Below are 16,055 nucleotides of genomic sequence, written 5' to 3' on the forward strand. Positions count from 1 at the left end.
TCAAATTTCTTTTTCCTACACCAGCTAATTTTATTGTAAAATTTGGTAAGGATCCATCAAATTCCTTTTTAACCAAAAAAGTCACATGTCAAATACGAAATAGAACGGACCATCATAGGATTAATTATTTACATTTATCGAAATTGAAATTTCCGTATTTAAATTAGTAGATTTAAATTAAGAAAAAAGGAAAATGTTTGTGTACCGTCGGATTTGAGAGAAGATTGATGCCGATTATGATCTGGTCCTTTATATAGGCATCCTACAAGAACCAAAAATTATTGATCGACAAATTACATGAAAAGAGAAAACAAATCAATATAACTTCCGTGAGATGAAATAGGTTTGGTTTTCGAATCGAGAGGGTCATTGTAATTTTTACCGAACGTTACATGAAAAGCGTGACTTAAAATCTCGAAAAATAAATGCCCTAGTAAATACTGAATTTGATAATCTTTTAATATTCAACACATTAAGTATTCAAGTCTTAATAGTATGTCCACGCCCAATCAAACGATTACATTGAAATTTTAGTGATCTCTTGAAAGTCTGTCCAACTTTTTTCCCAAACCAAGTCCTGAAGCTATCTTTCACGCTCGAATTTCTTTTTCCAACTTCAGCTTTTTTTATGGTAAAAGTTGGTAAGAATCCATCAAATTCTGTTTTAAGCAAAAAAAAGAAAAAAAGAAATATCTCTCATATGTCAAATACGAAAAAGAACGGACCGTCATAGGTTAATTATTTACATGTATCGAAATTAAAACTTCCGTATTTAAATTAGTAGCTTTCAATTGAAAGAAAAGGAAAATGTTTGCGTAAACCGATGCCAATTATCATTTGGTCATATATAAGGGCGTCTTACAAGAACCAAAAAAAATATTGATTGACAAATTACACGAAAAGAGAAAGCAAATTAGTATAAGTTCCGTGTATAAGTAATAGGTACGATTCTCGAATTGGGAGGATCATTGTACTTTCTAATAAAAATGAGAAACGATACTTCATAAATTTTAAAAAAATAAATATAAAATTAGCTTACCTAATCTCATTTACCAAACGGTCAAAGCACGACTTAAAATCTCGAAAAATAAATGCTCTAGTTAATACTGGATTTGATACTCTTTTAATGCTTAACGCATTAAATATTTCGAGTCATAAGAGTATGTATACGCCCCATCAAACAATCACGTTTAAATTGCAGAGATCTCTCGGAAGTCAACTTGTCCTACTTTTTTTTTTTTTTTTTCCAACCCAAGTCTTAAAGCTATCTTTCACATTAGAATTTCTTTTTTCAACTCGAGCTATTTTTACGTAAAATTTGGTAAGAATCCACCAAATTCCTTTTGAAGAACAAAAAAAAAATAAAAAGGAATATTTCTCGCATGTCAAGTACGAATAGAACGGACTAGGACCGACATAGGTTTAATTATGTACATGCATCGATATTCAAACTTCCGTATTAAAATTATTCGCTTTAAAACGCCAAAGAAATTTTGAAAAAACGAAGGGAAAAAAGAAAGAAGTCGGGGGTTCGAATTTCTCCCAACTCGTTTCGCGGACTTAAGTGGGGGCCCTTGCTGGTGGGGCTGCGGGGCCAGCCTCCCTCTAGGTATAGTTGCCTTTGCCCCTCCCTAAGGGTGGCTGGTGAGTTGGCGGATCTTGGATTAAAAAAAAAAAAAAGAAATGTTTGTGTGCCGTTGGCCTTTGGGCAAAGAACCGAGAAACTCACCCATAGTAGATTACCAACTGCAAAAGGACTATGACTTAGCACGGATGGACGGCCCAGATCTGTCGAATCAAATCATCGCAGCGAACACGTTAGACTTTTAAGCATAGGGTTTGAATCATCGTAGTCCGCCCCTTCGCGTTTGAATACAAAGCCCTCAGGACCGTTTTACTTGAAAAATAACTCACTTTCAAAAAATTCTCTCTCTCTCTCTCTCTCTCTCTCTCTCGCAGAGCAGCATTTGTAGATTCACTCGCCCCTCTTCGTGCGGGCTCCGGAGCTTCGGATCTCCAGATGCGCGAGGCGTCTGCTCCGTCGATTTCCTCTCGCCGTGCGACGCACTTCGTTCCGCTTGGTAAGGTCTCGATCTCGTCTCCGTTTCGTCAGCTGCGTATGCCGACGGGTTTCTTTGGTTTTTTGGTAATCGGATCTAGGTTGAGAGTTGGATCGATCGAGTTCGCTGGAGTTTGGCCGCTCTTCGAGGAGGTTTCGAGTAGGTCGAACCAATTCTACGATAAGCTGTTTAAGCATTCAGTTGGAAGAATTCGAAACTCCCTGGATCTTAATGAGTTTAGCTAGAGTTGGAGATTTGTTTCCCAGTGCTGTTTAACGCCCAATCTTCTACTTAATTGAGTGATTCGGCGATTTTTTTTGTAATTCTAGGGTTCGGATTGTGCGAGTAAATTGTGCTCTGGAGCACATTTAGTCACGTGAAGATCGTCCCCTTATTCATTTCAGTGTTGATTTCACGCGCCTTGTGTATGCAAGCTGTGTAACTAGCATTTCATTATTGGCACTTGCCAGCTTTGGAATGTTTCTTGATGCCAGTGCTTATTTTTGCTATTTACTTGTTGAATTTGTGGTTCGAAGACGTAGGCCTGAACATTTCGGCGGGTGGTTTATGATGATTTGGAGAATACATATTGGAGACAGTCACAGAGTGGGAATCGGCATATGTAGCATTTCATGTTTATCCAGGAAATATGGAAAGTGAAAGGACAGCATCAGCTCCGTTGGATGGGAGCAGAGATGGTGTACCAAGAGCGCGGCCATTGCATGGGTACTGCATTCAAAACCTTAGTACATACATGCTATGCCAAATGGCTTCGATCAATATGCTTGGTCACTTGGCTGCTATTTAGAAGTAGAGACATGGTCTGGATGGGTGAGAGCTCATTTAATGGCATCTTTGTGATATGATGTGGTACACCTTTTCCTTTGCAAGGAAAAAGAACCCCTATTTTTTTTCGCATCATTCCTTGCTGCAGTTCTGCTGAGTGTGAAATCAGGCAAAGGCTATCAGTTTCTTTAAATTGGTGGTCTCTGCTAGATCCTTGTTGCAGTTTCTTCTGGCTATTAGTGTGCTCAAGAGCTCAGTTATTTGTTTTTGTTTCTTAGTTTGGATCAACCAGGTCATGATTATTTTTATTTTGTGCTGACTTCCATAGATTGCATTAGTTTGTAAGCATTAATAGAAGTTTTAATGTCTTGCTATAATGCCAAGCTCTCTTTATACGATGCTTTTTTTTTTGTAGGAGGACAAGTGGGCCAACTAGACGTTCAACAAAGGGACAATGGACAGCTGAAGAGGTAAATGTTTGTACTTTATTCTACTGCGGGAATTTTTTTTCTCTGTTGACTAATTCCACTTCAAACCTTCCTAGGATGTCTAACTATTTTAACTGCACTCTTTCAAAATGATAGATTAGACAATGCACCATTTCTTTTCATGAAGTGAATTCTCAGTTCGACTTTCTTGATGTTCTGTTGACTGATTTCTTTTTCATGGTTACATCCTGGATAACCATTTTTCATCTTAATTTTGGTTTATTGTCTGATGTCCATCCATTTGCAATTGGAACAATAGGCTGAGCATTGGATAATGCTATAACAAGTTGAGTTTACGTTGTTGTCAGGATGAGATATTGCGGAAGGCAGTTGAGCGTTTCAAAGGAAAGAATTGGAAGAAGATAGGTATGTCTTTTGATGGTGGAAATTGGCAATGTTTTCCTTATCACCAAAGTGCTGGTCGTTGTATTATCATATATAACTTTTCTTGAAAGGAAAGTACCATTTTTGCTATCAATTATCGAAGTTGAAGTTGTATGAATATGAGCCAGACAAATGTAGAAGCTTTGATGAACATTTGCTTGTCGCTTATGGATTCTAATATATTCGCTATCTTCTTCTGTAAAATTAGGATTATTGTGTTGTGACAATATTCTTCAGCATAAATTTTGCTTATGCTGCCACACTTGATTTGCTTTTAACTAATTGTCTTTTTAATATTCAATCAACTTTAGTTTTCTGGAGTTTCTACAGCAGTTTCTGGGATTGATGAAAAATACTGGTTTTGTAGCCGAGTGTTTCAAAGATCGGACTGATGTACAATGTCTACATAGGTGGCAAAAGGTCTTGAACCCTGAACTTGTGAAAGGTCCTTGGTCTAAAGAGGTAATAAATTATTTTTCCTTGTCCTTTTTCCTGTCCTATCATGATTATCATTTTTACCATGTAAATTCACATGGCATGTCTATAACATCACATGATTACTTGCTCATGTGATTTAGGAGGATGAAATCATCGTTGAGTTGGTCAACAGATATGGTCCAAAAAAGTGGTCCACAATTGCACAACATTTACCTGGTCGAATTGGAAAGCAGTGTCGAGAAAGGTGTGGCAGAAAGTTTCTTAATTTTAATTTTGGGTATTTTGTTACCCTTCTGATGAGAATGTCTAGTCATCATTACACATGATGCCATTACACTGAATTATGTCGAGACACCCTTCTTCCGTTGATAGGATAAACGTATTGCATTTTCTATAACCGAGGACCCACCTCAAATGTGGCAAAGTCTCAATGCGAAGCCAATTATTACCGAACTTTTACTTATTTTCCTACTATGTTTTAATTGTTCTGAGACTTGTTTTCCACCTTTGCTCATTTCACATGCTGATTCGTAAATTTGGTGATCAAGGTAGTACTAACTGCCATAACCAAAATGCTACACTTGTGAACTAATTTCTGTAACAATTCACAAGTATGTAATGGCCACTCAAGCAAAGCCACCAAGACTACAGCTTCCAGGTGTTGTTAAACAGCTAAGAAATCTGGAAGGCTGTGCCCAGTGAAGGTGACTGCTTTATATTACCGCCATGTCCAGGTTTTTGACATAGGCCGGTAAGGGACTCATAGTTAGGCCACAACAAAGCATGTGGTGACTGAAGAGCTCTAGCGAAAAGAAATGGAGAAAGCTTATGGATTGCGGAATGAAGAAGAATGAGGAAGTATTAGGGTGAACTGAAGCTGATTTTGGGGCTTGAATTTGAAACTGAGTAGAGGGGAAGTCGCTAGGACAAAGTTGAGTGAAAAGTTGAACTTGAACAACAACTGTAGTGGCTTTTCTAATACCGTTCAAACTCTGCTTCAGGCAATCTCTGTTTCTTCTGTGTTGCAAGCTTCCTCTTGTTCTAATTGCATACTTCATACCACAATCCAGATAATTTTGATTGTTCTTTTTTTTCTTTTCATGCTTTGATTGTTCACCCTAACATCCATGTCTCTGCCCTCAAGCTCATTCTCACATGAGTTTGGGTTAGCCATGATGAAGTAGATGAGTGTTCAATTTGAAATTGCTATATCTGAAACCGCAATCATGTATATATAATTTCAGGTGGCATAATCATCTTAATCCTGCTATAAATAAAGAGGCATGGACTCAAGAAGAGGAGCTGGCCTTAATTCGGGCTCACCAGATATATGGAAACAGATGGGCGGAGCTGACCAAGTTCTTGCCTGGCAGGTTTGTGTCCTTGGTGTTTCTTTATGTTGCTTTTCCAGCTTAAAGTGCAACAGGAAATGTTTCTTGTTCTGCGGATAAATCAGAATTGTGCTGATGAACAGGACGGACAATGCTATAAAAAACCATTGGAACAGTTCTGTAAAGAAGAAACTGGACACTTACTTGGCATCAGGTTTACTTGCACAGTTTCCAGCTTTGCCTCACGTTGGATTCCAGAATCAGCTTGTTGCTTCATCTTCCTCAAGGTTGCAGACTAGTGGAGTTGACAGTGGTCCTAAAGGTGGGGTAGAGCCAGAGGAAATTTCAGAATGTAGTCAAGGTTCGACTGTGGGTTGCTCTCAGTCTACTAATGACATGGCTGTGGCCATACCTAAGAGCGAAGAGTCTTCTTTGGGAAGAGATCACAACTCCAGTCCAGTCTCCTGTTCAGAGCAGTACTATCCGTCTATGGATGAGGTCAATCTCGCCATTCCAGATGTGCATCCTGAAATATGTGGCTCTTCTAATTTGGTGCATCATAATTTTTCATGTGGCAATGAAACTTCTCTCGAGGATTACAAGTTTGGTGGACATGACCTACCAAATAGTTCCTTCTTGGATTTTGGACCAGAATCATCAGGAGTTAAAACAGAGTCCCTAGGTGCCAGTGAGAGTCATGGGGATCTTAATCTTCCTTTTCAAACTTCTTTGGCACTGATGGTTCCTTCTGTTAGCAGTTTGGGCATAGGAGCCGATCAGTTGCATCAGATTTTGATGTCTGATGATGAATGTTGCAGGTTTTTATTCTCAGATGCTATGGCCGATGAATGTTTATCCTCTGAAAATATTGCAAAAGAACCAATCAGAACTGATGTTGGTGGATGTATAGATGCACTAATAAGCCAATCATCAAATTTTGAATTATCCGAATCTTCTCAGCTGTATGATCCTTCAAGAGCCGTTGCGGTGGGTTCTTCATGTGCGCAGCCTTCTAATTCTGCTCCTCGAGAAGGCGACACAACAGTGCCTGGTTGCAAAACCAGCCAGTATCCCTCTTTTGAAACTCGAGAAGACTTTGAAACTGGTGTGCATAGTGGTTTTGTTTTTGCAGATGGTTCGGCCAATTCTCCTTGTGATAATGGCATGAGCTCCAGTATGCTAGAGCAATTGGAGTTGCCACCTGATCAATCGAAATTAGTACCTGTAAATGCTTTCTGTTCAGGATCAGATGTCATGCAAACTACTCCATTGAAAGCTGGGCTGGGCATTGGAGCAGTAAAGCAAGAGCCAGGGTCACTGTGCTACGAGCCCCCTCGTTTTCCTAGCTTGGATGTTCCTTTTTTCAGCTGTGATCTGATACAACCAAGTAATGACATGCAGCAAGAATATAGTCCCCTTGGTATACGACAGCTGATGATGTCTTCTATCAACTGCATATCCCCATTTAGGTTATGGGATTCTCCTTCACGTGACAAAAGTCCTGATGCTGTACTGAAAAGTGCTGCCAAAACTTTCACGAGTACCCCTTCTATCTTAAAGAAAAGATGTCGTGACTTGTTGTCCCCTTTGTCAGATAGAAGGATCGATAAAAAGCTGGAAAAAGATATAACATCTGACCTGACAAGAGACTTTTCTCGTCTGGATGTTGTGTTTGATGAGACTGACACTCAAAGGGCATATATGCTGTCTCCACCAATCAGCATGGAAAGAAACTTGAGGAACCTTGCTGAGGACAAAGAAAATTCATGTGTTATTTCAGAATGCAGACAGGAAAAGAATGACAGAAGTGGACTTCCAGGCAATAAAAGTTTAGAGAATGATTGCAGTAGAGATGATTATGTGAAAGAAGTGCAACAGATTAATGATGATATTAAAGCTAAAACTGGTGCAGAAGCTGATGCCACAACTGAAAGTGTGAGTTTGTAATTTCATTTTGTTCCTTTATTTCTTTGGTGATTCTTCTGCACAAGGTTTTGCACCAAGAGAGGATAAGTTTCCATGCCAGCCAAAATGAGTGAGAGTATGGATCTATTAATTTATCAACATACTTGTGGTCTGTGTATAATGCAGTGGATAATCTACAATTCTTTATCCTTCCTATTAGTTTGCTGGTCAACTCTCTTTACAAAGTTTTAAGTGCAGTGTCTCATATGAGGGATTCAGCAGCACTTGAAATCTCTTTTCTTTTCATGTGAAGCATTTACATCAAATTGCAAATACTTCTCTTTGCTGGAAGTGTCTTGGCCATTTCAGTCGTCTTTTTTCTTTCGTTTCCTCAATGACACTGAGCCTGCTCTTTTCTTTCCAGGTGCCGCAGCCTCCTGACGTGCTTATTGAACATGACATAAATGACCTCCTGTTGTTTTCTCCTGATCAAACTAGTAACCAAGCTCATAAAGCAACTGGGTCTACTGATGGAACTCCCAGAAGACAGTCCTCTCAAGTCGTGGCACCTTCTTCGACTCATGGAGTTACCTTGGAGTCCTCGTCAGGGAATTCATGCCAACCTCACAGATCTCCTGCTAGTGAAGCAAAACGTGGAAGCCACAAGGTCACTAAATCTTCACTGTCTCTTCCATCAGGTCCCTTGGAGATCACTGTCGACAATACTTTGAATGATGCCAGCTTTGAGAACTCAAGCATGTAAGATTGTGCTAACATGATATAATATACGGGTATTTGTGTTCTCCTAGAAATTGTATGCAGTTCTTTCAGATTGTTATGTTGCTTGAGGTACTCTCTGGGGTCCTAGGAGCGAAGTGTGTATTAAAATGACCTTTGTACATGTAAACTGAAACAGTGGTGGAGTTTGACTACGATTCCAGACTTTATATTAGAGTCTGTTGCTTAGGTTTTCCTTGTTGATCTACTTTTCCTTAAATATAAGGGGATTGTTGATTTGATGACATTCCTTTTCAGATTTGGAGGGACTCCATTCAGAAGAATTATTGAATCTCCGTCAGCGTGGAAATCGCCTTGGTTTATAAACTCTTTCCTTCCAGGGCCCAGAATTAGCACTGAAATTACGGTCGAGGTATTGTTGTCTCGTCTATACATCAAGCTAATAATATCGTCCTTGGCACACAATAAGAGAATGATATAACATGATGTCTGTTTCGTCTTCTGGTTTGTTTTCAGGATATGGGGTATTTTATGAGTCCTGGAGACAGAAGTTATGATGCTCTTGGGCTCATGAAACATCTAAGTGAACAGAGTGCTGCTGCGTATGCTACAGCTCAGGAGGTTCTCGGAAATGACACTGCGGAGACAGTATCCAAGAAGAAAAATCTTAATCGCCAAAGTCCTGGCCAAGATAATTGTATATTAAATCAGCAGACGGAGAATTGTTCTTCTACGGGTTCAACTCTTCCGGTACGATTCTCTTCATTCTTGGATACTACATTGTTTATCTATTTAAGAAAGACTGTGTCTAGTCTCTAGTGGTCGTAATTTTAAAAGACAATCACATAGACCAAACAGAAGTCTGAAATTCCTCGTCCGTAGTTATTGTATTCTTGCACCTGGACATGCGACCTGCTTTCTACATGAAGTCTGTCATTAGATGGCTGTGTTATCTGATTAATTGGACTTTATGCAGTATTTGGCAATACTTATGGGAGAAAAGAAAGGGGTTTCTGGCATTGTTTAGGGTAGTAACGCCTACCTCGAAAACATCAGGATATAAAATGTTTTAAATATCAGGCATTAATTGGGCTTCACTACCATATGAGGTCAAGACTAGACTTGTAGAGGGATTGTGCTATTTTTTATGGGCAAAGTCATCGTGAACCATGGAATGAATATCAAAGTTCTAGAATTCCGAGAACTTCCACAAGGTTTCTCATCTTGATGTCCACCTAGTCCAATTTGATGACTTTGAAACATTTGCAGGTGGAGCGCCGGACACTCGATTTCAGCGAATGCGGAACCCCCGGAAAACCGAAAGAGAACGGGAAATCCTCCATTGCCGTGAGCTTCTCGAGTCCCTCTTCCTATCTGTTGAAAGGTTGCAGGTAGGAATGCTAGGTGCTGAAGGTGCTGAGCTCTGCTTTACTATTCATAGAGGTTCATACAGTATATATAGACATTCTGCCTTGTATCATGTCATTTTATGTAGCATCAAACTGCCTAAGTCAGAGCGTTGATTGGAACTCAAGTTAAATTATTGGAGAAAGGCTCTCTTGCTCCCCCATGTTTATGGTGTCTCGTCGTTTATAATCTTTCAGGTAACTTGGGCATGGAAGAGCCTTATCGGTTCTTTTGGGTGCAGGCCATAAAATGGGCCTTAACTTCGGCCTGGAAGCCCAACTCTTTGGGCCTTATCCGCCCATTGCCCATTCCGAAATTTGGACGTTAGCTTGGGCCTGGAAGCCCAATTATTTTGGGCCTCAAAGGTGTCTGGAAGTACTCCCTAGCCCTATTTTGCGCCTTACTTGGGCTTGTCTAGAAGCCCAACTCTTTGGGGCTTATTAAGTAATTGAGCTCATCCCAAAAAAAAATTAGGCCTGCAAGGCCAATTCTTTGGGGCTTAATATGGACCTATTGGGTTATACACGGTCAGGATCATCAAGGTCCATGGCTGGCCACACGACAAGCCTGGCCTAGCCCAATTTCTAGGCCTTAAAAGTTGGCCCCGAACTAACCCAAGCGTTGGGCCCTTGGGTCTTGTCGAACTGATTGAGCCTTAACTCGGGCCTGGTCCAGCTTTAACTTTATCTTGGGCTGTGGTCTGGCCCAACTTTTTCGCACCTTAACATGGACAACTCAGGCCCATAATGTAGGCCGGATGCGCGGATTTTATGCCTTAACTTGGGCCTCCTGGCCCATTGACCCCAACCCAATATTGGCCTTCTGTGAAAATATGGGCCTAGATGTCCTACTAATTGGGCCTGGAGCCCATCCTTTTGGGTTTTTGTCGTCATATTTACTTGGGCGTCCTCGACAATTGGGCCTTAGCCTGGTCCAGGCCCTGGAAAACGAACTCTTTAAATTGGCCTTCACGAAGGTTTCTCAGCCCATTGCACCGTATTCTTCGCCTTCAAGGCCCAGTGCCTTTCCTGGCCTTCTATTTGGGTAGAATTTTTCGGTGAAGTTCAAACTTAGGTGTTTCTTGGCCCATAAGACTTAGCTTAAAGTCTGATCTTGGGTTGGGTGTCCACGCGCAACTTTAGACGCTTCACAGAAGAACCTTTTAAATTGTCATGGTCTTTTGACCAAAAAAATTGCCATGGCCAAGCTGGCAAAAAAACCTAAAAAAATATTTTCATCGCCAGGCCCCACAATTTCGGAACTATTTAGACCCGGCCGAGCAGATCCGACCAAGTTCGACGTTGCACAAAGCAGGTCTGGGCCTACAATTTTGTGCAGTTCAGCCGGGCCACGGCACATGTTTGAATGACAATTTATTCTTCTGCACTATACCTGAGGCAAAATTTGGAATGCCAAGCAGTCTGAAGCCTTTGTCCAGGCATACGACAAAGAGCGATACATGTTCCCCACTTATACATAACCATGCAAAAGACAGACTCCCCATTTATTTTGCCAAGATTAATTAAAAAAAAGGGCCTAAATACATTGAGGCAATAACTAGTACAACATAAGCAAGGGGAAACCAATATGCCTAAAACCGGACGGAGAAATGGAGGGAAGACGCCAACATTTTCTTAGACAGCGCGAGCGACGGCAGCATGTATAGCATCTACAAGATGAGGGACTGTCCTAGAGCTCAGTCCGGCCATGCTAATTCTCCTGCATGAAAGCAACAGCATAAGCATCGGAATTGCACAATTAACAAATATACAAATGAAGTTGCGGACAAACATTTGACAAAGTTTCGAAGGAGGTGGTCTGATGCGGTGACTAGAAATGCTGATTATGCTTAGTACAAGTGAAAGTTCTCATCTGTTGCAGTATGAAACGATAACTGAAGTTACCAGTATTCATTCATTCTATCCCACCTGCAATTCTACAATATGCGCTAAATGAAAGAAAAAATTATCTTTGGAGGAAGAGAGACTCCCGAGATAATGTCAAATCAAATCAAGTCAAAATGACCCAAATAATCGCAACATGTTAATAGCACAAAAGGATTTGACCAAAAGAAAAAAGCACAAAAGGACAAGAATTTATTACCCATCAGAAGTCATGTAGATGTGGTACTCCTTCGTCATGAAAGCGACTTGTTGCGAGTTCAACCCTGTGAAAGTGAACATTCCAATCTGCTTGATAATATGGCTCCAATCACCAGGTGTGCCTGACCAAAACATGGATTAAACGAGACAGCAGGGTAAAAGTCGAATGAGCAGCTGCCTAAATGGTATTCAATATGCACGCGTAAACAAACAAAATGAAGGCACAGATGCTGCTACCATAGAGATTTATCTAACAAACAACTATATATTAGCTGTAAGCTTTTCACGTATTATAGATCAAGTGCAATAATTGCGCGGCGGTGGTAACCAATTGGGGTGAGCCTTGCACTACGCATGCTGGGACACGTGTATTCGTGCAAATGAAGAAAAATGTACCCCAACTAGCTGTCCTGAAGATGAGAAACAAAGGCAGAGCATGGATAATATTCTAAGAAAATAAGGATTCTTACCTCTCCCACGCAAGGCATCAAAAAGCTGATGGCGCATACTGATAATACGATCAGCCATTGCTTTCAATTCTATAGTCCATTCATTGTACATCTCCCTGCAGGAGAAGGATTGAAGATCAAAGTAAGTAATTTTTTAAATAGCAGCTTAAGAGTGAATCCATCAAGCGATAGGCATAGGCTATGGTAATGGGGAATAAAGGAAAAGAAGAAAGGACATGAAGCTGCCGAGAGTTTTTTATCTGACCTGTCTCTGAGGATGGCTGCCACAATAGATGCTCCATGAATTGGTGGGTTCGAATACATAGGCCTTATCACGAGCTTCAGCTGACTCTCTACCCTACCGGCCACATCAGCTGTCCTGCAGACCTGGCGAAATTCAATTGTCACAAATAAAACTACAAGAGAGGAAATTGCAGATCGATCTTAAAAAAGTTTTCCCTCAAAGCATTATGCCCGTAAAAGACCAAAGACTAGTTATTCAATCATATTTGCACATAATACTTGCGAAGGAAGGAAATATGATATGAGGACCCGATCCACCAACTATTTGAAATGTTGGCAAACAGATCCATAGTAGTGACCAAACACAACTGATTGTTTTCCATTTTGTAATTTCACTAATTCACATTAATACGTATCCTAGAAAAGTCCGAAAAATTTCATGATTGGCTTAGATGAAGATAGTCCTTGAATTCAAAAGTCATGACTCATGAGACAGGCCCCACTAAAAGATGAGGAAGGGACAGTAATCAATAGTGGTAGCATGGATTGAGTCTTACAACGCTCAGGGCTCCAACACGCTCACCATAGAGCCCCATATTCTTTGCATAACTTTGCGCTACAAGGCATTCGCCACCATCAGCCACAAATGAACGAATTGACTGAGCATCTGCATCCAGACTTCCACTTGCAAAACCCTGGGTCAAACAAAATGGGTACGACCAAGGATTAACTCATCAGTCATCTGCAGCTAATTAAAATCCTAGTAAATGGAGCTTCCATGTAACTCCTGTGTATCTGCTATCCTGCAAGAAGATACCTGATAAGCACTATCAAAGAAAGGTAACAGTTTTCTTGATCGCATCAACTGCCTGATCTGCTCCCACTGCTGAAGAGTTGGATCAACACCAGTTGGATTGTGAGCACAAGCATGAAGAAGGACAACAGCTCCTAATGGGGCTGAACCAAGGTCTTCTAACAGCCCTATGTTTTACAGACAACATTATTGCATTAGTTTAAATTGTCAAATTTGCAACTGCATCATCAATCAATCATGCATCATTCTTTGTAAAGTGGGGAAAGATTGCAACTAAATATAAGATCATTGGCACTGTTTAAATCTGAGAAATATAAGCTGAGAAAGGAAATCACAAGTCACCAATCCTTACCTTGGAAATCCAGTCCACGAGTGGCAGGATCATAATAGCGATAGTATTTCACAGATAACCCAGCCAGAGTGAAAACTTTCGGGTGGTTCCCCCAGGTTGGTTTAGGTATATATATTGTGTGCTGCACCGCATGGTTGAGAAATTGACAATAAGCTTTATCATAAAACCACCCACTTATACCTGCAAAGACAAGGAAATCATCTCAGGTGAAAAATGCACTTTACCTGATGATAATGCCTTGCCAAAAATTCACCCCCGACTCTTAGTGAGCCAGTGCCTGACAAGCATTGCACTGTTGTGACCCTATTCTCGAGAATAGCAGGGCTATTCTCAGGGAAATCAAGAAAGAAAAAGTCAAGCACAATAGACCACCAATAAGATGTTGAACATAAGAAGATTAATCACAGGTATTATGTCACTGTCAATCATTTATTACATTAATTTTCTACCTGTCAGCACCAAAAATAAGCTTGGCACTCAATTTGTTGAATTCTGCCAATCCAACAATTGGAAGATATTCCTTAACACGTGTCCTGAAAACCAGACTAGATAAGTCAATAAATTTCATATTACTGTAGGCATTTAATGTTACTTTCCATCATATCATCACTAACAAACCTGTCATTTATAAGCTGCTGCTCAGCCCATCTCACAACATTCAGAACAAGAGGTTTTCCTTCCTGTACGCATATAGAGCCAAACAAGAAAACACTCCAAAGATTAATGGTTTTTCAGGCCAGAAGGATTAATGAATTGACAGTATCTGTGATTGTTTGTTTATAATGCATAGCAGGGTAAATACTGACAGCCACTGCTATTGCTATGAAAATCATAAAGGAAAATACTAGTCAGTGAGTACTGAAGAATCTGTCTCTAACACTAGGTATGAGCACTGGGCAAGTGGCCCAGTGGTAAGGAAATTGGGTGGGTGGGCACATTTAGTTTCAGGTGTGGGGTTCGATTCACATGCTATGCAAAGAGGCAAAGTAAAAGTCTAAGGGAGAGAGAGAGAAGAGTTCAAGGAGGATAGGCTGGAAAAAAAACACTAGGTGTGAGAGGATGCTCGTCTTCTATAGGCCGGCATTGCAGTATGGGCACGTATCTTCTCAGTAGCAGAAGTTCAGTAAAATATCAACTCAAACAGTGATATCAAGTTTATATGAAAAGTTACCTCTGTACGATAAGCGCCAACACCCAAATTCAACTTTACAGGACTTGGATCTTTGTTGAACGCAACAGTCACCTATTCATTATATAATAGAATAAATCATCAGACAGAGAGCAAAAATTACAGCCTTCAAACAGCATTTGCAATGACACACATTAGCTGACTAAAAAAGTTTTACGTTAGTCATGATTCAGAAGGAATTACGTGGTGAGTGAAACAACTATAAAGGAATTTCAATACTCCCCACTCCACAAATCACATATGAAGCTCTTTCAGCTACCACCATATAGATAATTCCATCTTCACAATAAAACACCCTTCAGCCAAACATAGAATATCTGTCTCCTTTCCAAAAACTCTACCACCAGACAGAGTCTCTCTAGAACTCCACCGAGTGACAATTACCGTAAGCAATGGCCATTTAGAAAGCAAAACAGTCCAATACAGCACGACTGATGCACTCCGACTTTGACAACAGGCTCAACAGTTTGAACCAGAAAATAAGGAATAACTAGTAAGAGGACGAGCTTTAAGGATGATCAAGTTAATACACAACAACCATAGCTCCTTCAACAAAACGATGTGCTCTCCTCATCAAATAGCAAAATCGAAAAGACTTTTGGTTAACTGTCCAATTTCAACCTTCGCCTTTTTTTCCCCAGTTCAACAACAAAAATGTGATAGCCATTTCTATTTCCAACATATCTGAGCAACAGATCAGAGGAACGCATTCGCACAAAACATTATTAGGCCAATATTATTCCTTAACTTAGATAACGACGAACAGGAGTTCCACAACAAGTTCCTGAAGTCGTACACGACGACAACTGGACAACACATAGGTCGGAGGTACTTCAGCAAGCCCGTATATATCATCGTCTCCGAAGAAGAAGAGCGAGTAATCAAAACGGATAACAACCTATTCTCCGTCTGCATCTTCTTTGCTTTTCCATCAAGCAAAACCTGATCGCTGAACTCACACGGACTAACGAACATTCTCGCTAAGCTCTACACAAGAGGGGGATCGATCGCCGACATATGAAAGGAAAAAAGAAATTCACAAGAGAAAGAAAGAGAGAGAGAGTTTACGCCGAGAATAGGATCTTCAGGAGCGCGAGAGACGTGGCTGAAGACGGAGTCGCCGCCGGCGAGGGAGTACGAGGAAGCGAGGGAGCGAGAGATGACGTCGGCGCCGCCGCGAGAGCCGGCCTCAGAGGGGGAGATCAAATGGCGAGCGAGCGCGCTCAGCCTGCGATCGCTCGGAGAAGGAGAGAGGGAGGAGTCGCGTGGGTTCATTCTCGGGGAGGTTTGATCGGTGCTGCTAGTGCTTGGGCGGTCGACCGGGCAGAGGACGTGGAGTGTTGGCGTGTTTAAAAAGGAAGTTGCGCGG

The 16,055-nt window shown here is 40.8% G+C and overlaps 2 protein-coding genes across 3 annotated transcripts; one reads left to right on the top strand and one right to left on the bottom strand.

The window, feature by feature from the left end:
• Window positions 1-1,864: 1,864 nt before the first annotated feature.
• Window positions 1,865-9,707, top strand: LOC115750100 (transcription factor MYB3R-1-like). 2 transcript variants are annotated; one of them, XM_030687266.2, is made up of 12 exons: window positions 1,865-2,081; window positions 2,597-2,786; window positions 3,262-3,316; window positions 3,643-3,700; window positions 4,086-4,180; window positions 4,297-4,400; window positions 5,401-5,529; window positions 5,631-7,422; window positions 7,817-8,151; window positions 8,428-8,542; window positions 8,647-8,880; window positions 9,400-9,707. In XM_030687266.2, exons 2-12 carry the CDS (start codon window positions 2,710-2,712, stop codon window positions 9,523-9,525), a joined length of 3,120 nt encoding a protein of 1,039 aa, XP_030543126.1. In that variant the 5' UTR covers window positions 1,865-2,081; window positions 2,597-2,709; the 3' UTR covers window positions 9,526-9,707. The 2 variants fall into 2 exon arrangements, with proteins under 2 accessions (XP_030543126.1, XP_048134147.1); XM_048278190.1 differs by lacking the exon at window positions 1,865-2,081 and having other exon boundaries at window positions 2,575-2,786.
• A 1,188-nt stretch (window positions 9,708-10,895) lies between these two features.
• Window positions 10,896-16,046, bottom strand: LOC115750104 (aspartate aminotransferase, cytoplasmic-like). Its single transcript, XM_030687275.2, has 12 exons — window positions 15,755-16,046; window positions 14,669-14,740; window positions 14,116-14,177; window positions 13,947-14,030; window positions 13,722-13,821; window positions 13,498-13,618; window positions 13,149-13,312; window positions 12,889-13,026; window positions 12,354-12,475; window positions 12,110-12,204; window positions 11,641-11,761; window positions 10,896-11,256 (listed from the first exon to the last, which is right to left on the bottom strand). The coding sequence occupies exons 1-12, from the start codon at window positions 15,959-15,961 to the stop codon at window positions 11,172-11,174; spliced, it is 1,371 nt and encodes a 456-aa protein (XP_030543135.1). The 5' UTR covers window positions 15,962-16,046; the 3' UTR covers window positions 10,896-11,171.
• Window positions 16,047-16,055: the final 9 nt, after the last annotated feature.

This window comes from Rhodamnia argentea, chromosome 4, assembly GCF_020921035.1.
Source record: "Rhodamnia argentea isolate NSW1041297 chromosome 4, ASM2092103v1, whole genome shotgun sequence".
Taxonomy (NCBI): domain Eukaryota; kingdom Viridiplantae; phylum Streptophyta; class Magnoliopsida; order Myrtales; family Myrtaceae; genus Rhodamnia; species Rhodamnia argentea.